The sequence below is a fragment of the Miscanthus floridulus genome, chromosome 6 (assembly GCF_019320115.1).
Source record: "Miscanthus floridulus cultivar M001 chromosome 6, ASM1932011v1, whole genome shotgun sequence".
NCBI classification, from domain to species: Eukaryota; Viridiplantae; Streptophyta; class Magnoliopsida; order Poales; family Poaceae; genus Miscanthus; species Miscanthus floridulus.
This window is the reverse complement of record NC_089585.1, coordinates 36,433,972-36,456,906: the sequence shown is the minus strand read 5'-3', so window position 1 is coordinate 36,456,906 and position 22,935 is coordinate 36,433,972. Positions and strand designations below refer to the sequence as shown.

Below are 22,935 nucleotides of genomic sequence, written 5' to 3'. Positions count from 1 at the left end.
ACCTCGTCCGAGGCCTTACGGGCGGGGCCTCGGGCGAGGCGGAGAATCGGTACCTCGTCCGAGGCCTTACGGGTGGGGCCTCGGGCGAGGCGGAGAATCGGTACCTCGTCCGAGGCTTTACGGGCGGGGCCTTGGGCGAGGTGGAGAATCGGTACCTCGTCTGAGGCCTTACGGGCGGGGCCTCGGGCAAGGCGTAGAATCGGTACCTCATCCGAGGCCTTACGGGCGGGGCCTCGGGCGAGTCGGAGAATCGATACCTCGTCCGAGGCCTCATGGTTTCGTTCTGGGCCGAGCCCGCTTCGGGTGAGCCCTGATATTGTCCAAGGTGGGCCGGGTGGTCCAGCCGAGCCTCGGATAAGGTGGGGTTTTGCCGATGGTTGTCTCTTGGCTTCGATATTTACAAGGTCTAAGCGAATTTTCGGTTCTTGCTTAGGGGACCTCTTTTTATGGTACCCGACAACCCTGTTTGATAGAAAACGGTTCCAAACAGCTTTGGAAGCCGCTGGAGAAGTCCTTCCAAACGGGGCCTATATATCAAACGGTTTTATGTACTTCTTTATCTAAGGTATAAATTTATTAGGGCATCCGCATTTGATTAGCCAGACCTACAAAAAATATGTTTTCTCAATGTTTTTATGATAAATCTAGTAGCATTAATCTTAAGTTGTTTTTAAGATATTGCCATATTGATCATAAAAGCAAATCTTAAAAAGTTTTTTTATCAATATCATTCATTAATGAACTCATAAATTCAAGATAGTGTTCCAAGTGAAAAACTATGTACTAGGAGCATGCTCTTCTTATATGCGCACTTAATTTTCTTGTGTTAGAGCATCTCTAGCAACTCACCAACAATCCATCCCTAATAGAGTGATATTGGTGTGCCTTTGAAATAATGAGAGAGATAATACGATAGATTACCAATAATCTTCCAGTACATGGAAGCCACATGTCACTTCATAATTTATTTATTGTCTCTCTTTTTTTCTCAGGCTCCCCGACCGCGTTGTCCTCGATGCTGGTCCCAACTCCCATTGCGCCGGTCCCAATCCATCGCATCGCTTCGGTCTCCGACCCTCGCCCGCCGTTCACCCTTCCCCATCCTTGGCCCCAATCCATCCGCGCCGTCCACGTCCTATCATCTGTTGAGTCCTCGGCAGGGCGCGATCGACTCCAGCGCGGCATCGCGACAAGGTTGCAGCCAGTAGAGAGATGGAGTAGCGACATGCGGGCATGGCAGAGTGATGGAGCAATGGCGCTCGGGCTCCTCGACGCTGGTGGCTTGGACAACGACGGAGAAGAGCGACATATGAAGGAGAAACAGGTAGTTGGATGTGGGCCCCAGCTTATTAGGGTAAATGCAACTCCCCCTTTATTTGAGGGGAGACGAGGGAGATATTGGTGACCCAAAGAAGAGCGAGCTGTTAGAGAGTTGTTGGCCGGAACAATGAAATTGCCCCATCTCATCCAAAATGACAAGTTTATAAGGATGAGAGATGATATTGGGGAGTTGCTGGAGATGCTCATGGACGACATATAAAATCCCTAAAAGTCAGAAAATACTTTACGAACATACGAGAAAGAGGAGATAAATTTTAGATTATAGTACAGTGTTAAAGCTAATAGACGCATAAGCCTGAATTCTCTGAATACTATACTTTTAATTTACAAATGTTATTAATATATATTACACACTAAATGTATTTAAGTTTTTCCTTTGAGACAAGACTAGGTTAGCTGTTCCCTTTTTTTTTTGTTTTTTGTTTTTGTTTTTGTTTTGGGAGACTTCCTTTCTGCCTTGCTTGGGAGGCCCAATTCCTGCCAGGAGGCCTAGACGGCTACACCCATGTGGACGTGACCGTTGTGGATCATTTCCAACTTCCACGTTGGCCACGGGCTGGCAGTCCATTCCTTTGATGAGGCAATCAGCCAAATAGCCAAGCGACCAGCGGCCTGCCGGCCTCGTGAGTCGCGCCCCGGCGGTCGGCGGCGGCTATGTGGCAACGGCCGTCCAGTAGCTGGTCATACAGGCGCTGGCCGGCGTGCCGATGATCCGCGCCCACTCCCACCCGCCGCACCCCTCCGCGGAGGGCGGCCGCCGCAGCTCCGCCAGCTGCACGCCATGAAATCAAACCAAACAACGGAAATTATACAGGCCGATTCATGAAATGCAATTGTAATCCAGCTTGCGTGAGGTTGCTTTCTATCAGTGCTTACCCGGCCATCTCGCAGCTCGAAGACCACGGCGTCTTCCGAGAACGGCACCGGCCGCACGGCTGCCACCTGTTCGCCCAAATGTCACACCGCCATCAGCACGCACACCAGAGCATAGATTGTGCAATGCAGTTCAATTCATAAAGATGCAGCTTAGTTGGTGCAGACCTTCCCGTCGCAGCTCCCCCTGAACCCGTCCGCGTAGTGCGCGCCGGCGCCGGGGCCCGTGCCCGTGCCCGGTGTGGCGCAGCTCTGTTCATCAACAGCGGCCGGCTCTGACGGCGGGTGCCCGTGGCTTGTCCACCTCCACGTCCTCCCCTCCATGTGCCGCCGGTACACGTGCCCGTCGGAGCCGACCACGAACAGCTGGGAGCCGTCGAAGCACGGGCCCGGGGCGCCGACGAGGGTCACGTCCCGGTGGGGCGTTCCGTGCTCCACCCACTCCCACCCGTCCTTCGGGCTGAAGTGGTACTCCACCAGGCCCCCGTGCTCGGACACCATGAACAGGGAGCCGGCCAGGGACAACGGCGATGGTCGCATGGCCGTCCCTGGGGTGCGCGAGAGGACCAGGTGAGGTGATTGGTAGTGCCTGTGCCAGAGCTCCGTGATCCTGTTGTACTGGTAGAGACGGCCGTTGCGGCCTACCACGAAGATGATGTTTCTTCTGAAGACCTCCTGGTCCACTATGAAAGCAATCTTGGTGTCAGGAGGGCTGTGGCAGTCCTTCCACTTGAATTTCCGCAGCGCAACCTGCACATGATTGCAAGGACGTTAAGTACTGGGCCTCCTCTACACAAGTTCAGTTTGTATGCCTGCATTGCTGAATGCTGGATATGAGGTAAGTTCACTCCTTTATTGAGCTTGTCTATCTAACACCCGGGAGTTTTAGCACCGGATAACACCTGAATTTTCCCCCCATAGATACTGTTCATCTTCCTCCTTGACACAAATCACAAATCACAAGTAACATATCACAAGTAACAATTTTTTTGTATGAAAGGACAGAGACAAATTTGGTGGGAGCATCGGAGTTGGGGAAGAAGCTCGCCGGACTTGAGGAAGATGCCGGGGGCGGTGGCGGCGGCGGCGCGGGGACGGGCGGGCGCAGGCACGGCGGCGCAGGCGCTGCAGCGACGCGGGCGCGGTGGACGTGCGCTTCCGCGGCCAAAAAAAAAAAATTCGTGTGCCACCGGGTGATAAAACACCCGGTTGTTGTATAGCATTTCCGTCTTTATTTGAGGGTAAAGGAAAAAATGCTAATGGAAGGAATAAGACATATATATCATTAACCCATTCTTTGTTCATCCAGTAATTTGTGCCTGCATGATTGTTCGTTTCACAGTTTCAGCAATTCAGTAGCAATTTACTACTGGTGGCATATATTACTCGTGCTTTGAAATTTATTAATACAAACGTTTTTATAAGAAAAAACATTCAATTTCTCTACTTCCTCCCATTGCACCTACGAGTAATCTAAGTTACAATGTTTAGACTTCTTTTTATTGCCTGAATTTTTGTTCTTAGCTATCCCATTGCCTGCATTTACTAAGAGATTATGGAAAGAGTGGATAACAGAATATAACAGATTCACTTGTAATTTGTAAATAGCCCAACTTTCATAGCAAAGTCAATGGTACACTGAAGATTTTATCTGACTTGTCTGCCTTGAAAAATTAAAGCCTAATACCAGAGTAATTTTCTATGATTTCCTTGTTATTGACATATTTGTTCTTTGTTTCTGTTCTCTATTTGTGAATTCCTGCCTGTGGATTCTCTTGTGTACTCTAGATTGCTCCATGAATCCTACGTTCAGTTTTTTTTCATTGTTCCGAAGGGAAGAATCATTTGCTGACTGCTAGGGTAGAGAGAACTATCTGTTTTATTTTAAAAATGTGATTTAAGGTACCATGAAGGAACAAATGCTATTTAACCATTATGTGTTTATATAAATTTAAGATCTTTGATTATTTCCATTGTCCTAATGAAAGTGCCAACAATGAATTTTTTCATCTAACAAGCCCAACATGACTCAAATTAAATTGTGTTTGAACTTCTACCGTGAACTGTAGCAGCCTGCCTCGCTTGTTAACAAAGAAGAGTGCATCATCTGTTGTCACTCTGCGCAATAGACCAGGGATGCCATCCCATGGAGACCCACTTGCAACCTGTCTTCCCTTCTTCATCGCTGTGCAGTTAATCCACAACAGTTCATCTCCATTTCTTTCTCTAATGTGTAAGTTCCCATGCACGTCGACAAGATACAAACTGCCATTGTAGCTTCCTAGTGTTCCTTTCATGGCTGTAACATGTTCATGTCTTAACCACAACCAAATACCATTGCTGTTTAGATATTCAAAAGTCAATCCATTGTCTGCTATAAGGAAAAGCGATCTGTCTGCATGCATCACCCGCATGTGGAAGTTAAGATCAATGGTCCTTGATAGAAAGTTGTATGATTCAGTTTCATCACTCTGCTGGTAGCTGTTAACATTTAGGTAGTGCTGCTTCTCTTCTACTTTACGCCTCCTGGAAGGTGGGGTATTGCTCAAGTCATTTGATTCAGTGTCTGTAGCTATATTCTTTGCCCCAGTAATACAATTTGTCGGACCATGCTCTTCGGTGCAATATTCTGCATTCCAACCTTCTGTTTCTGGTGCATCTAGGATGGACCACTCGTACTTGTTTGATAGTTTTCTTCTTATGGTACTTTGGGGACTCGGACCAAAATCAGCACCCCCCATCCCAGGAAAATGTAGCTCCCCAGGCCTGCCATCATCTAGTGGGAATATCATTCTGCCGACTTGAACATGTACACCTGGGACGTTTCTTGCAACCTTTGCATGCTCAGGGGACATGTGATTTATCCATTGTCCTCTTATCTTATTGCTTTGGCCCCCACCTTTTTCAGCAAAAAAATCATGTTAATATAGTCCTATGCGAAAATGTTAAATCCAGTTTGCTTAGTTTGTTTTGAATATACTAATGTTTCAAATGTAATCAAGCTTGAATCTTTGTGCTTTCCTTCTTATTGAAAAATCAATCACCTAGTTCTTCCTACAATCTTTGGTATTCTACTATATTTTTACTGTTTCTTTTACTTGAACGACATGTGGCACAAATATGAAAGTATTGGATGATTATTACCTGTATATTTTGGAAACTGATACTCATATACTTTTCCTGTGGTTGTCGTTAAAAACATTGAAGTTGCATCGTTGAGTTCATCCTGCTGAACTTGTGTAATTGAACTAAGTCTCTGACCCGCAGGAGCTCCGTGTTTGTCCCACTTCCACTTCCTTCTATGCAAGCGCCGCTCCACTAAAAGGCCATCCTGCCAATCTATAACTACCTTTAACAAACAAAAGAGGGAAAACAATGTTCTTGCAATGGAAAAAGGGGCATGAGCTAGGAAAATATTGTTCGTGAATTCCTGTTATTTTACTCTTCCTTTTGCTTATCTATATTTAGTTTATGAAGCTTAAATCATGATTAATGTTCAATTTCGTTATGAAGAGTAATGTTCATACTGACGTGGCACCATACTGTCACTGTTCTGCTATTAAATATCCAACTAATCATATGGAGATCTTTTTTTTATTATTATTTTTAGTACATTAGCTTCATAAATCGTCCACATGGAACTTATAATATAAGAGTTAGCATGGCTTAGAATATTTTCAGTTTTAAGCAGATTATGTTTTGGGTGAGCTCTCAAACATAACACATCTTTATTATCTAGGATCCATTATGATAAAACAAATTCTAACATACCTTGGTTATCAGGAAAAGGGACACTGAGTTAGACCCTGACAAACCATGTAAAGCACAGCCAGCTGATGATCTTAATGAGATATTTTCCGTCAGTTCTTCACTCCATATATGCTTTTTCCATGATGGCTTTGTTTCTTTGTCAAACTCGTAGAGGTCTCCAGTGGAACTGCACTGCATATCCAATCTTAACAATGGACCAACAATTTGAACAAATATACCTTACAGGGTGTGCAAAATAGACTATTGATAACTATACCACTTATATTGGATAAATAACACAAATGAGTATAATCACACCTATCTAAGCAGGTTTAGCATTTGTGCCTTTTAATGCACCAGTGTCTTATTGTTTTATGTTTGTTGTGCCCACAGTCCACAGATGGAGTAGTAGAAAAACATGCTAAGTAGGAAGTGGTTCAGCCTTTGATCAGTACAGGGGCTGGGCAAACTGGGACGTTCTAGAACTGTGTTTTTTTCCCTAAAATAGACTGAAACACCCTCTAGTCCTCAAGAACACATGCTCCACGTACCTTACTGTGAACAAGGTCCCTGGCCGCAGATTTCCAGCATCAGATATGTACGACACATCTGCTCCTGGGGGACGCCCATGGTAATTCCACCTGTACATTGATGATGTCGGACCATTTAGTATGGTGTTCAGTAAGTCATGGTGTAGCTTGTTGTGATGAGAAAATTTTATTTTAAGAAAAGTAGCAGCTAATTCACATCATTCACTTTAATAAGCATCCCGTTAAATTCAGATCTCCAAATGTAAGGGAGTTTCTTTAATCCGTGGCGTATATATGAAAGTCATTACATTTATTCTACCTCATCATTTATATGGTTTTTCATTTGAATTTTGAGCTACGATGCTACAGCCATGCAAAGAGGTTGAGATTCAGAAAACGGCAATACAGGCTTATAGCTGCATACCTTAGAGGCTGAATTTCTGTTACCTCAAGCAGGGATCCATTCATGATAGATAGGAAAAGTTTCCTGATTAGAAAACATCTGTCAGTCAATGCATATTAGCTGATTTAAAATAACTAGCAAATCACTATCTTTGCAATACTTAGAAGCAAGCAGTACTGTAGAGGCTCACCTTCCATCATTGGATACAATCCCATTTCTTATACGCATAGCTTGACTTTGTGTTTTTAATCCAAGATTCGTGAAGTGCTGGCCAGAGTTGAATGTCATCTCTGTCCAGATAGGCTGGGCATGCTCATTTAGCTGTAACTGAGAAGTGTAGAAATATTAGAGTTAAATTGCAATTAAATGAATTAATTTGGCAGAAAATTTCTCTAGGATGTGTTCGTTTTACTGGCCAATATTTCACTCTTTCTACGTTATCCATCTTATGATTTTATAGTTTATAAATGCAACTAACATGATTTCAAATTTAAAAGAGAAAACAAAATACTCCGGTCATCTTTTGATTTTACATGATATTACTGTTTGTGGTTAATCATGTCTTTATGCCTTACGAACGAACAAAGTTGTACCCCGATCTGGACATTTTCTGCTCTTCTTTCATTACTGTGGATTGATCTTTTGTTAGTTGTTACTTTTGCTTTTGCACGACTTCTGTAATATTTATCTGCAATTTATGACTACAACTACTGCTTGTTGGTGAACAGCTTAATTTGATTAGCCCATGTTAGTATTAAGAATACCCCAGAAAAGTAATAGAAGGGGTGTTTTCTTTTTAAGAAGTTAAAAGGATAATAAACCACTGTTCTCTCATAACGCAAACACTCCAAGAAAAAGATTCAAGGATGACCTATAAGACATAGTAATAAAAGTGGTAACCTGACTGGAACTCCAAGTCTGAATAAGCTAGAACTGTTAAGTCATCGGGATCAACTTACCTGGTAGAGAATTCCAGCTTCAGACAGAGCAAGAATAGTTGTATTCACAATGAAAGTTGCTGTGGCATATCCAGCTGAAGTAGGGAGTTCATGAGGAGCAATCACCCACATCACCCCATTCCAGAACCTCTCGTAGATTGATCCACTCTGGCCTGTCACCCAAACTGATGATTCTGACATTCTTGTCAAGGAAATTCTTTTCCTTATGGGTAGGACAGGGTAATTTGTGTCTTCTGCATCATCCCCTTGAAGCCTTGTATCTTCCTCCTCTTGACTATAAACAGGAGGATCATGGCCATGTTTCCTCGCCGGTTGCTCGATTGATCCTACCTTTGTGCAGGTACCGTTGATACAAGACATCAAGTCGAACGGCACGCTTATTTCCACCCAGGTATTACTCTGTTCCTGGTACTCCCAAAACTTGTTTGTCTTCTGCTTGAACCTTGCTTCATGCCTCGGGCTGGGATTTGGAGTGCACCATGAATGAGCAGGAACAATGGCCTCCAGGACAACGAAAGCTGCAAAACATGTAAGCCACGAGAGGAACCTGCAAGATGGACCATCCATGGCCATCTAACAGATCTTTATCCTTCATAAAGATGCATGCCAGCCTCCGAGGTTTCCTCTATAGCTGCGCAGTCATCGGGGCGAAGCCTTGAAAGCTGGAAGCTAAGATATCATGAGCTTCTCTCTGGGTCTGGGAGAATGGTATATTGAAACTTGGGAGGACCCCCTGTACTTGCCCGTCCTGCAGTTTAGCGTAGGCATCTGCAAATGCAAATAAATATTTCAGTGGGGGTATCGATATCTCGGTGTAAGCCATCGACTGTCATTTGATGGAAGCCATAAAGTCCTATGGATGGTGCCTTGGTGGTTTGCTTTCCTTTTCAATTGCTTTTCGGCTACAACTTTCTCACCCGTCGTTGTTAATCTTTCTCCAAATCAATATTTTTTTAGTAGATAGTAGTTGTACCTTCACACCTCCCACACGTTTCAGCACCGTTTGAAATGCTGATCTTTTACGGAATAGCAATTGTGCGTGCCCATACGGTATGGGAGAAAAGCCATGGGAATCTTGGATATTTTATTAGTGGAATCTGATGTTATATTCATTGGATGGAATAAAGCTATATCTTCACATATAATTGTTCTGCTGTAGTCGTTTTCTCCTATTCTTGAAAGCGATGGTTGCTTAAGAGTTCAAATGTCCATATGCAAGTTGCCAACGCTAACCTACCACTGATGACCCCATGACTGCAGGCCACGGAGAAGAACAAGTGAAAGGAACTCTGTTGCTGATATCAGCCTGTAGAAATTCTTTTCTGGCTGTTTTGTCATCGCCTGCTGAATGGAATATATCAGGTCAGGTTGATAGTTGATTGATCTCTAAAGTCAGCTGAAACTTAGCCGTCGGCATGGGGTTAACCAGTAAAGCGCAAAGGTGAGTTCTGCTGTGCGTCACCCTTGGCTTGGTGTTGGATTATCAAACTCTACCTCCTTCCATTATTGGTGGCAAAAGAAAATATTTGATTCATTAGCAGTAATCAATAGCTAGCCTCGATTTTCATCCTGAAATTGCCTAGCGATTTGTGCAGAATAACGCCAGTGGCCTCCTCTCCGCTGAAACCTTAATATAAAAGGACAGGTGAGTCACGGTGTTCAAGTTTGTTAGTCTCTGATTTGCACAGGCCACTAATTGCCCTCCCACATGTCCCTAGCATGTTACTGGCTTGCTACTAGCAGTGCTAGGGAGGGACACCTCAGAAATGAGAATTGTTTCCATGTACTGACCGGTTGGAAAGCTAGTGCCTGCTGATAGAATTGTCAGGATCATCTAGCCATAGATCTAGTATGTATACTGACATTTGGGATAAATAGTGAGTCTTAGAACATGAAATAGTGCGGGATTTACAGATAGAGTGTGAGAGAGAGGAGTTGCGGAGGTGCAAACCATCGGCCGCCTTCGTAGAAGAAGAGCTGGCCATGGAGTCGCTTGTCGGTGGCGCGGTGAAGCCCGGCGGTGAGACGCTGTCGCGGTGACGGCGGTGCAGAGGCGGCGGTGGTAGGTGGCGGAGCTTTCCGTCGCTGGCAACGTCCTCCCTCTAGATCGGCTAAGGTTAGGATGTAGGTGGGACGTCTAGCGGCTCAAGTGAACCTCGTGCTTTGTGCCCCGGCCCCACCTCCCCTTTTATGCGCGCTGTGCGACGGGGGCCCACCAACCATGGAGCGGTTGGGTGCTTCCGATCAGGGCGCGGATCCAAGGGCCCTAGGCCAATTGGAAGAGATCAATCTAACATTCTTCCCCTTGATATCACCTTGTGACTTAAACTTAACTTACTTACTTTATCTTGTTCTCATTCCATCATAGATCATTGCATAGAGCGTGCCTCATCGTCATGGTCAGTTGCCATTAGATTAAACAGCTACAATGCACCTCTCTGTTTTGAAACAGATTCTCAACTATGCCCTCATTGTCCAGGAATCATAGGCTTTCCCTTAAACCCATGTCGGCTAAGTGTTCTCTGAACACGCTGGGTGGTAAGCCTTTTGTAAGGGGATCCGCGAGCATCTTTTCTGTTCTTATATGCTCAAGACTAATTATATGACCCCGGACTTTGTCTTTCACAACATAATACTTTATGTCAATGTGTTTGGCAACACCACTTGACTTATTGTTGTGAGCATAACATACTGTTGGATTATTATTGCAGTATAACTTAAGTGGTTTATGTATGTCGTTTGCCACTTTCAACCCGGACATGAATTTCTTCAGCCAATTCACCTGTCCTGTGGCCTCATAACATGCTACAAACTCGGCATATATTGTGGACGATATAGTAACGGTTTGCTTTGAGCTTTCCCAGGATATAGCTCCTCCCGCGAGAGTGAATATGTATCCTGACGTGGATTTTATGTCATCTCCCGCATAATCAGAATCTGTATACCCCTCTATGTGCAGGGAATCAGATCTTCTGTACGTTAGCATGAGACCCTTCGTACCTTGTAGGTAATGTAAAACTTTCTTTACTAATTTCTAGTGTTATATTCCTAGATTACTCTGATATCTGTCAAGTAACCCGCTAACAAATGCTAAGTCAGGGCGAGTACACACTTGGGCATACTGTAAACTTTCAACAACTGAACTATATGGAACCGCTTTCATTTGATCGATCTTATAGTGGTTCCTGGGATATTGAAATTCCCCATATCTATCACCCTTGACTATGGGAGCAGGTGAAGACTTACAATTTTACATATTGTATTTCTTTATAACTTTTTCTAAGTATGTCTTTTGTGATAATCCTAAAACCCTCTTTTCTCTATCTCGGTGAATCTCTATTCTTAGGACGAATGAAGCTTCATCGAGATCCTTCATATCAAACTTCAAGGACAAAAATTTCTTTGTGTCTAGTAGTAGATTAACATCATTGCTAGCGAGCAAGATGTCATCCACATACAAGACTAGGAAAATGTATTTTCCATTCTTGAACTTTGCATAAACGCAATTGTCCTCTACATTTTTTTGAAACCCAAAATTTCTTATTATACTATCAAACTTCAAATACCACTGTCTTGAAACTTGTTTTAATCCGTAAATAGATTTCTTCAAGCGGCATCCCATACGTTCTTTTCCTTCCACAACAAAACCTTTCGGTTGTGCCATGTAAACATTTTCCTCTAGATCCCTGTTTAGGAACACCGTCTTTACATCCATCTGATGTAATTCTAAATCATAATGTGCTACAAGCGCTATTATGATTATAAAAGAATCCTTACATGAGACTGGAGAAAATGTCTCATTATAATCTATACCTTCTCTTTGCATGAAGCCTTTCGCCATAAGTCGTGCTTTGAATCTTTCTATATTTCCTCTAGAGTCATGTTTGGTTTTGTAGACCCATTTATAGTCTACTGTCTTGGTTCCTTTAGCAATTATTTCTATACCCAAACACCGTTGGTTTTTATTGATTTCATTTCTTCCATGACTTCAAGCCACTTGGATGAGTGAGTGCTTCTCATGGCTTCTTCAAATGAGGTGGGATTACCATCCATTTGAATTTTCTCACATTTATAAACTTCATAGTCATCAGGAATGGCTGATCTCCTGACTCTTTAAGACCTTCTAGGAGCCTCGTTAGATGATGCTTGTTCTATATGAGGCTGTTGTTGCTCTCCCTCATGTGTGACACTGGGTTCTTGGGGATCCTGAAGGACAGGGGTCTTCATGTTCATTCATTGTTGCCACAGGAGAACTAACAACAGTGTTGTTACTACAGTGTCTTGCACTGTTGGTACAACAACAACAGGTAACATAAAGAATGGCTCCTAAACCATAGGAGTGGGCACGCATACTCGCTTGTCTTCAAAACTAATTTCTCGCGCTACCATGATTCCCCTGATTATATCATCCTCCAAGAAGACAACATGTCTTATTTGTACACACTTTGTTTGTCTATCAAGACAATAGAACCGATAACCTTTTGACTTTTCTAGATAGCCAATGAAATGCCAACTGACTGTCTTGGAGTCTAGCTTTCCAATGTTTGGGTTAAAAACTTTTGCCTCAGCTGGACAACCCCATACACGTAAATAGTTAAGTGAGGGTTCTTTTCCTGTCCACAACTCATACAGTGTTTTGGGCACCGACTTGCTTAGCACTCGATTAAGTATATGAATGGCAGTTTTTAACGCCTCCATCCATAAACTTATTGGTAGGGTAGAGTAACTTATTATGCTTCTCACCATATCCATTAAGGTACGGTTGCGTCTTTCAGCTACTCCATTCTACTGAGGCTCGCTCGGTGTAGAATACTAGGCTACTATGTCATTTTCTATAAGAACCTTGCAAAGGGTTTAGGAACTTAGCCATATGGAGTGTGTCGACCGTAGTACTCTCTCCCATGGTCGGACCTTACTACCTCAATCTTTAAATTGTGCTGATTTTCTACTTCAGCCTTAAATATCTTAAATTTATCTAATGCTTCCGACCTTTCTTTAATTGGATAAATATAGCCAAAACGAGAATAGTCATCTGTGAATGTTATAAATGAATCATAACCATCCACACTCTTCACAGAAAAAGGACCACATATATCTGTGTGAACTATTTCTAAAATTCCTGCGCATCTTTCTTTATTTTCTTAACGTACTTTCCTTTTATGCAATCAATATATTGCTCTAAATTTGAAAATTCTAAAGGCAGAAGAATTGATTTCTTAATCAATCGCTCTATTCTCTTCCTCGAAATATGGCCAAAATGACAGTGCCATAATTTCGATGATACATCATGAACTCTCTTCCGCTTATTACTTGCATTCATAGACGAAGAGGCATTCTCATTCTCAGTACTTACATTATTCACATTCACAGAAAGTGATAATAAATAAAGCTTATCTTGTCAGAAGGCAAGACCAACACACTTATTATTCATCACAATCCTACATTTGCCATTACCAAAATGATAATCATATCAATCATCATATAATCTTAAAACACTTATTAAGTTTCTACGCAAAGAGGGTACATAAAGAATATCTGAAAGCTGCAGTGTAAAACCATCATCTAATTCTAGAGAAAGATCTTCTATGGCTTCAACTTCAGCTTCAACTCTATTTGCTACTTTAATCCTTCTTTCTCCTCTTTGCAGGGTTCTCCTCATACGGAATTCCTCTCTTCAGAATGCTCTTCAGGAAGTCTGAACAGTCCCTCTAGTAATGTCCATGTTTCTTGCACCATTTACACTGATCCTTTTTAACTTGAGCGTTGTTGTTCTTCTGACGGTGGTCATTCTGAGGGGCTTTCCCTTGAGATTTGACATTCATATTGAAATTCTTCTTTTTATTGTCCTTCACAAGGTTAGCAGAGTCACCCTATGAGCTTTTTAGCCTCTCCTCTTCATGAACACATATTGCAATGAACTTCTCTATATCCCATTTATCAGGCTGCATGTTGTAGTTCACAACAAAAGTTTCATATTCTTTGGGCAAGGAAGCAAAAAACCAAATGAATAAGGAACTCATCCTTGAGCCCCAAATTCATTGGCTTTAGCTTCAAAGCCATGTTGCTCATCTTCAATATGTGCTCTCTGATACCGTCACCAGTGTATTTCTCATCGAACAATTTCTTGATCAAAGTACTGGCATAAGCCTTTGAAGAGTCAGTGAACTAACTCTCCATCTTCTTAAGATACTCTGTGGCGATATCGCAATCTAGGATAGATCCTCTTATCGCATCTGAAATAGTGGACTTAGCCACCATCAAGCACTTGCAGTTTGAAATGTCCCATTTCTTGTGTTTGAGATCATATTTCATCCGCACTTCTGCATGATCTCGCTGCCGAGCAGTGAAATCAGCATCAATCTTATTATCTTCCCTCACCGGATCCACTGGCTCAGTAGGACATGGAGAGGTAAGCGCTAGGTCATTTTCAGACGGCGCAAGTGCTAGTTCATACTTCTCTTGCCATACCTTGTAGTTGCCCCCCTTCAAGAGGCGGTATGTGCGAGATAAAAGCCATTGGGTTGGAGTCCTGAAAAACACCGTCAGAGATAGTGAGAAAATATGACATCATAATTGCATACTTTAATTTAACGTTGGTCAAAATTAAAACATACAACATTCTTATACACTAATTCTATATCACCGTTGGGCAGAAATATAATTAATGCACGAAAAACTTATGAATAAACATTATAATATTGCTATTATCAACGTTGGTGAGAAAAATAACAATGTTATAATTTACTGACTAAAAAATGACTACTCTTCAAATTAAATTCTCTCGTTGGTTCGAATTTAATTAGAAGATAATAACCTTTAACATTGCAGCGAAAACATAAAAAAATTATTTATCTACTTTTTAGAAGCATTTAACTGTACTAATCAACTCTTTAAAAAAATTATCCCATTGGTTCAAATTTTGACAGAGATTGAAACTGGACAAAATCATCAAAATTTGCTTCTAAAAATGAGTAAAACAATAACTGAGTTTCTATTGTTCTTTTGGCCTAGCCCGTTGAAACAGTGCTCGGCCCAGCGGCGAAATACCGCCCGCGCGCCCACGCTCGAGGCCCATCTTCGGCCCAGCACAGCACGCTCGCGCTCGCTCCCCTACGTCCAGGGCGCAACCTAGGCTTAGGTCGGGAATTCGCGATCCCGCTTGGGCCAAATCCGGTCCGATGGTTCTCAGTCGTTCATCGTGATCGGACGATTGTCTGTCGTTCTCGGCGGATACAATACGGCCCGCGCGCGGCGCGGATGCCCTAACCCTAATTCATTCGTTCGCTCGCCTTCTCTCTCTCAGTGCCATGCACGGAGAGGAAAAAGGAGTGAGCAGTGGAGCGGCGTAGCCGCCGGTCCCCTTGCCGGCGCGCGCACTCGCCCTGGGCTGAGTGTGTCACCATCGAGCGGTCTAGGCGACGGTGCCCTAATCCCCCACACGCGCTGTGGTGAGATTCTCCCTAAACCCTAGATCTTACTAGCGCCGCCGTGGGTCCCCTCGCCGGAGCGGGCGCTCCCCAGTGGGTGAGCGCAGCGCCGTTGAGCGGTCCTGTGACGATGCCCTCGGCCGGGGCTCGCGCGGACGGTGGCAAGAGCGGCTCGGCTTCTCCACGCGCGCCGACGAGGCAGTGGCGGAATTCTTTTCCGCGTGACGGCGGGATTCTACCCGCGCGACGGCGGTGGTGATGCGCGCGGCGGAGAGTCTAGGTAGGTTCTCCCCTCCTTCGTCCTTACTCTAGGGTTAGGGTTTCGGGTTGGAGTTCGATCCGATTTGAATCACCTTCTTCTAATTTCTTCTACTCGGTTTTCTATCTCGATAAGCTAGATCTACACCTAGTTAGGCGACTGATACCATTGATAAAATTGATAGGATCATCTAGTCATAGATCTAGCATGTATAATGACATTTGGGATAAATAGCAAGTCCGAGAACATGAAGTAGTGTGGGATTTACAGATAGACTGAGAGAGCGAGAGGGGTTACGGAGGTGCAAACCATCGGCCGCCTTCGTAGAAGACGAGCTTACCATGGAGTCGCTTGTCGGTGCCGCGGTCAAGCCCGGCGGTGAAGACGCTGTCGCGGTGGCGGCAGTGGCCGATGGCGGAGCTTTCCGTCGCTGGCAACACACCCTCTCTAGATCGGCTAGGGTTAGGATGTAGGTGGGGTGTCTGGCGGTTCAGGTGAACCTCGTGCTTTGTGTCCCGGCCCCCATCTCCCCTTTTATGGCACTATGCGATAGGGGCCCACCAACCATGGAGCGGTTGGGCGCCCCGATCAAGGAGCAGATCTAAGAGGCCAATTGACCGTTGGACTAATTGGAAGAGATCAATCTAACACCTGCTTCTACCCGTTCTGTGTTTTTGAACTGCCTCTTTTATGGGATCTCATCAGCTCCAAGCACTGGACTGGCAATAATTCATTCTTCATTATGCCTGATCTGTCGATTGTCACTGAAGTGTGACCACTTGCACCCAACGGCTTTGATAGCGGTGGAAGCACGGTGCGGTCAGGCAGGCAAAACTTGAAAGGCAGCCTTGCGTGCATGCCACGGTGTCCGGAGCCACACCGTTGCACCTGCTTGTCGCTCCCTCGAGTCGCAATAATTCATTCTTCATTATGCCTGATCTGTCGATTGTCACTGAAGTGTGACCACTCGCACCCAACGGCTTTGATAGCGGTGGAAGCACGGTGCGGTCAGGCATGGCAAAACTTGAAAGGCAGCCTTGCGTGCATGCCACGGTGTCCGGAGCCACACCGCTGCACCTGCTTGTCGCTCCCTCGAGTCGTAGGCCATTTCTGGTGCACCGTCCATTATATTCGTACAGGGATGGTACCATAGGCACGCAGGTTAGCATCTGCTTGTTTTTTCCCCCTATTATTTTGAGGGATTCACATATAGTTGGAAGCTTTTCTTCCTGTATCAAAAGCTTTTGTGAACACAGTTTAACTGAGCTTTTATTTGCTTATTCGTTAGCATGCTAAGCTATTGTGAATTTGTGAACTGTGATGTGAGAGGTTCCTGCCATGGATTTATCACTCAGCGCACTGGCAGGCCACCAGGAGCTCGTGGCTAGCCGTCCATTTACATGAATGGACCGAGAGGGTAGCAGTAGCAGCTTCCCTTCCACTGATTACCTGCTGCAATTATATTGGTACTCGATTCATCTCTCAAGCGAAATTCCGTGGTTCTATCTCTACCACCCAAATTATATACTCTGCCAATAATGGGTTTTCCCCTGCCCTTGTTGTGTGAACCCAACAAAAACCAGCGAATTTCATTATTCATAGCTAACCAGAGCAACACAAAATTGATAGATGGGAGAAAACAATCCTTATACATGAATAGCAAGACTAAACATGTCTACTAAAGGTTTAAATTCTTTGTTTGATGCAGTATTTATAATCTTTTTCATTTCGAGATTTAATGATGTTATTTTCTTCAGTAGTAGGTGATTTGCATATTCATAGCGAGAGACACAAATGGTATCATTTAATCTCGAGGTCTACAAGCTCAACTTTTGAAAGTACTTATAGAAATTAGAAATAGGATGTGTGCATACAATATAATTGTGTATGCACGTACATGAGTGTCTACATAGATTTGAAAAAAAGATTTTTTTTTTATTTTAGATATATATGAATATGAATTGTTCTAAAATAACGTCTCCTAGTCATAGATAAGTAGACGAGAATCTTGATAACAACCTAATCAGTTGCCCGAAAAGTAACCGGTGCCGTGCATTAGCAGGAACGCTTACCGGCTGGGTAACCACACGATCCTTTTCAATGGATCAAATTGGAGGGTAACCCATCTACGCACCTGGGGCTGGTGGTCGTCCACGTGGCTTGAGAATCACGAGGAATCTTGATCACTTGATTAAGGAAAAACCCGTGCTCTGATAAATCGATAAGAAGATTCCTCATCCATGAGACCATGACATCGAGTAATGTCTCCTCTTCAGCGTTGAATCTTCTTGTATCTCAGGACATGTTTAATTAGACTGTTTTGCTCGATATTTTTTGGTCCTGTTCCACCAACTTCATTATGTAACTGTTCACTTTGAGGTTTGCCTTCTACCGTAAAGAAGATATACTTGTTCGACTTGTAGCTCTTTTCTTTTTCTTTTTTTTTTTGACTGGCTTGCCTTTCATTAAAATCAATCGGCTGCGGCCTCGAACGGCCCTGTTCGGTTTATCTCATATTCGGTTTATTCGGTTTCTTTTTTTCAGCTAAAATAGTGTTTTTCTCTCATAACAATTCAGCCGGAACAGTGTTTTTCAGTCAGTTTCAACTAAGTTTCAGACCAGCGAACGGGGCCAAAGCCATATTCGGCTTGTCCACTACACACGATGGAGTGACATATGCCACATCTCCATGCAATATGTGCTAGTGACTTGTTTAGCTAATGCATGAGCAACATTATTACAACGTCTACTAACAAAAGTAAAAGAGAACTCCTGAAAGCCTAGCCCCAATTCTTGAATCTCCTTCAGAATAGGATCAACTACAGATCGCTGTGACCCTTTCCTCTTCCATAGGTTGACAAGCTCTAGACAGACAGTTCCCAACACCACTTGCCGCTCGCCGTGCTGTCTAGCAAGCCTGAGCCCATCGCGACACGCTAAGGCCTCCATCATACAAGCATCAAGGGCTCTTCATACCAGCGAAAAGTCGAATCCTGAGAAGAGAGAGAAAGAGTTGTGTTCGATTTGTACACTACAGCCATCCAACTCAGGCGAAAGATTCTTGTCTTCTGTTGTTCGACTATGCCTCTATCGATTTGACTCGTAGCTTTGTTAGGACGTTAATATTGTATGTTACGCTACTGGATTCAGGTTCTTTGTCGAGTGTCTGAGGCACTCGGTAAAGGTCAAATTACATTCGGCAAAACCTTTGTCGAGTGCGGCACTCGGCAAAGAAACACACGGCAAAAAATTGATCGACAAAGGCCTCTTTGCCGAGTGTCTTTTATCAGACACTCGGCAAAGGCTTTGTCGAGAGCTCCGGGGGCACTCACCAAAGAAAAACGACCGTCACGGCGTCGGTCCCGTTGACGGTCGCCTTGCCGAGTGCCAACCCTTTAGGCACTCGGCAAAGATTTTTTTTTATTTTTTTAAAAAAAATTCTTTGCCGAGTGCCCTCTATTCGGCGCTCGGCAAAGTTTGATTTTTTTTAAAAAAATCTTTGCCGAGTGCCCTCTGGCCAGCACTCGGCAAAGTTTGAATTTTTTTTAATTTTTTTTGTCGAGTGTCCTCTGGCCAGCACTCGGCAAAGTTTGAATATTTTTTTAAAAAAAATCTTTGCCGAGTGCCATGGTCATGATACTCGGCAAAGCTGAAAAAATGGTTTTTCGAGCACCTATTTTTCTAGCTTTGCCGAGTGTTGTGACCATGGCACTCGGCAAAGGGTTTGCCGAGTGCAACACTAGGCAAAGTGACCAAAAACGGTAATTTTTAATTTTTTTTTTACATTCCATCATGACAAATAAATTCATAGAAACATATATCACATATATATCTCATTCATCACATATATATCTCATTCATCACATATATATATCTCATCCATCACATATATATCTCATTCATCACATACATATCTCATCCATCACATACATATCTCATCCATCCACACATATCACATCCATCACAATATATATCACATATATAATAATAAGTGCTCAAGTCCATCTAAATAAATCTACAAGTCCATCAAAGTCCATAAGTGCATCACAAGTATATCATAAGTCCATCACCAAGTGAACAACAAATGAAAAAAATACAACGTGCACTCATCTCGGTCACTGCGACTGTGGTGAAGGCCCAGCTCCATCATTCAGAGGTGCATAAGGTGGATTATTCGAACTACCGTCAGATGAAGACTGCACAAAGTAGAAAAGATTGCATGTGAGACAAGATTATTTGGATAACTAATCTAGGAAGGTAGAGGCCATACAAGCAAAGCACAAGCGAAAGTAAAAAACTTTCATACTCACAGGAGTAGCTGGAGCTGCAGGACGTGGAGGCAGAGGTGAAACCAATAGTCCAGCTGGCAGAGAGAAGCCCACACGTTGCCCAAGCCCTTGTAGGAACTCCGTACTGTCCGTTAGCCTCTGCGCCTGGGCCTGCCGCTCGGCCCGCTTGACCTTCCGCTCAGCCCGCTCGGCCTCCAGCTAGGCCTCCATCCTCTGGTGCCCGACCTCCAGCTCCTGACGTTGCCTCATTTTTTGTTCCAGTCGGGCCTGCAATATTTCACTCCAATGTTTCAGTAATGCAAAGCTAATTAATGTGTGTAAAGATCAATGTATAACGAGTAAAACAGGAATAACCTCGAGTGCATCGACCTGGTGCTGTGCAGAGGTCGGCCGTGTGCGAATAGCCGGGCTCTCGCTCGTGCTCCGTGCTCAGATCTAGGAGAGAGAGGGAGTAGAGACCGTGTCGATAACGCTGTCGTCAAGCCAGAACCGCCCATGCTTCTTGCCTTGCCCCACCCTCATGACGGCCTCTCCATCGAAGTTCTGGGTGCTCGGATCGTGGTCTGGCCTATGGAGCGACCTCGCCACCTCAGTGTACTCGGGCGGGTCCTCTAGGTTGAAGGAGACGTCGAACGTCGCCTTGCCCTTGTGGGCCATACACCATGCCTAGAAGTCCAAGCAAGCCTGACCACTATGTGATGTCGACTGCGAGAAAAACAGAACAACGATTACAAATCAGGCAGAACTAAGCGTCATAATAGATAAATGAATTCGCGTACCCATGCTTGTTTGTATCCAGCGAGGCTGAGGCTGCCTTGATGGTGTGCTGGACCTTGCATCTGCAAACGATGGTCTCGGGCATCCCTATGCATCTTGAGGTACTCCTCCGTGAACCACCTCTCCACCATCATCGCCCAACACTTGGGATACGCTTGGCACTAGCAGGGAATCATCTACACGTCATCAAGTATTGGACATATAAGAAGATCAAATTAAACCAAGTTAATCTCAAAACAAATCAATATTGATGTTCTTCATTTACCTCAAGGTACTGCTCCTGGGTCAGCTGTATCTCTCTTGCGTCTTTCTTGGTTTTCCTCTCTCTAAGCTTCGACCCGTAGTAGGTTACAATGGCGTAGATGCGTGCCTTGTGATGCATGTCGGTGACAAGTTTTTACAGGCTTTGGTAGTCACCTGCTCCGTCCTAGCCTCAAATCTCTCCTCGCATCTGTAATAAGTCTGCATACAAAAGCGATGTATCCATTCATCATTTCAAGAAAAGTCCAATGAATGCGACGTATTGAGCAATGTTGTATGAGGGAGACTTACCCAAAACTCTGTCTTCACCCGCGCCGTCTTGTTGGGGTACTCCGCATCAATGGCGATGGCGTAGTGGTCAAATGAGTAGGCCGGCTCTGTCTTCGATGCGTACGTGACAATGCCGGGGAAGTGTTGTCTGCATAGAAGACCCAGGATGCCATTGACTAGCCATGCGCTACCACCCGACACAACCACCCAGTTCCTGCACAAGTGATTAAGAAAAATTATTAGTTTTTTTTTCATCATATCATATGAAGTAGTGGTGATAACATATAAAGTTACTTACTTTTGCCCTTCGGGGCGAATCACTGGGTGTTGGTGAGGAAGCGGAATCTGTGGGAGGCTCACAGGACCTCGCAAGTAGACACTCAAAGAGGAGTCGGAGGAAGCAGAACCCGTGCCTGCCGCCTCGCACTCGTCATCCTCATGTGGCCCTTCCTCCTCGTCCGTCTGCCGAACTAGCTCCTCGTCCAACTCGTCCACGGGCGCCGCCTCCTCCTCGTGCGGTTTGGGAGGAGACTGCCCCCTCCTACGGCTGGCAGTCCTCCTCCTCCTCTTGTCCGATCCCTCCGCCGCCCCCTCCGCCTCCTCCTATAGCCGGCATGGTCTTTGGTAAATCGAGTTCACGGACCTATGACGGTCGCCCGCCATCTTTGTTCAATCACCTACAATAAAAAAGAAAAACAAGACGTAATTAGAAATATGTGCAAAAATGAACAAAACATAATTACAAAAAACATAGTAATACATGTATTAGAAATATATGCAAAAATGAACAAAATATAATTACAAAAAATATAGTATTACATGTATTAGAAATAATCTTCATGATTGAGATTAGCTGGATCATAGGTCTCGTCATCACTATCAACATTGTCCAACTCATCAACACTATCCGAAGGAGGAATGTTGTCTTTATTGTCATTGCCTAAACATAATCGCTCAAGCATTTGTATGTCCTTCAGATTTCGCACCTCGTCTCTAGCGTCCTCGTCATCATCCCTTTCATTGTCTACTTCTATTCCTATCTCTTCGGTTAAGTCTGTGTCAAACCTCCCTTGTAGCCCCTCTTCTTGATAGAACTCTCCATCATATGTGTTTGGGTTAAAGTTGTAATCTTTATCATTTAGGATAGGTAGTTTACCATATGGTGATACCTTATGCATAATAGACCAACCCTTAAGATGCTCGATGTCTTTGCACACGTATGACGTATAATAAACTTGGATGGCCCGTTGAGCCATAATGTAGACATCTTTTCCTGGATAGATGGAATCCTGTCGAATCTCGACTATCCCAAGCTTAAGGGTCCATCTCGTTACTCCAGGATGAAACCAGTGGTATTTGAATATGACAGGAGTAAGAGGTTTGGGACCATAGAATGATAGTTCGTAGATTTCTTTAATTCTTCCATAATAGTCGAGTCCATCAGTGCCGGGCGTAACAACTCCGCTGTTTGTGGTTTTTTGATTGGGCCGACTCTGCTCATAGCTTGCTGTGTGAAAACGATATCCATTCACGTCATAACTGGTAAATGACTTGACCCTAACGGCACAACCATTTGCAACCTGTCTCAGCTCGTCACTTATAGGCGCATCAATTTGGGCTTTCTGTTTGAACCAACAAATGAAATCGGGGCTCTCTGGTCCCGTACCCTGTGAAAGAAGGGTATCATTTTCTTGCAGGGTAGGTTGCCTTGATCCATGCCAGGATTGACGAAGAAATTCCTTGTACCAACGAGAAATAAGGGGGTTGGACAAAGAAACAAGGACATATGGCGAAAT

General features: G+C 44.1%; 1 protein-coding gene across 1 annotated transcript; it reads right to left on the bottom strand.

Annotated features, from left to right (window-relative positions):
* Positions 1 to 1,573: 1,573 nt before the first annotated feature.
* On the bottom strand, positions 1,574 to 8,668 carry LOC136455932 (uncharacterized). The gene is made up of 10 exons (XM_066455659.1): positions 7,857 to 8,668; positions 7,088 to 7,224; positions 6,919 to 6,981; positions 6,516 to 6,605; positions 5,986 to 6,151; positions 5,359 to 5,545; positions 4,272 to 5,113; positions 2,383 to 2,964; positions 2,218 to 2,283; positions 1,574 to 2,113 (listed from the first exon to the last, which is right to left on the bottom strand). The coding sequence occupies exons 1-10, from the start codon at positions 8,427 to 8,429 to the stop codon at positions 1,994 to 1,996; spliced, it is 2,826 nt and encodes a 941-aa protein (XP_066311756.1). The 5' UTR covers positions 8,430 to 8,668; the 3' UTR covers positions 1,574 to 1,993.
* Positions 8,669 to 22,935: the final 14,267 nt, after the last annotated feature.

Excerpts from the sequence above, each read along its gene's own strand:
- LOC136455932 (XM_066455659.1), bottom strand. The coding sequence starts at position 8,429 with ATGGCCATGGATGGTCCATCTTGCAGGTTCCTCTCGTGGCTTACATGT. Across the intron at positions 6,982-7,087 it reads ATTGTATCCAATGATGGAAG|GAAACTTTTCCTATCTATCA; the intron begins GTGAGCCTCTAC and ends TTTTCTAATCAG. Across the intron at positions 2,284-2,382 it reads GGGGGAGCTGCGACGGGAAG|GTGGCAGCCGTGCGGCCGGT; the intron begins GTCTGCACCAAC and ends TTGGGCGAACAG.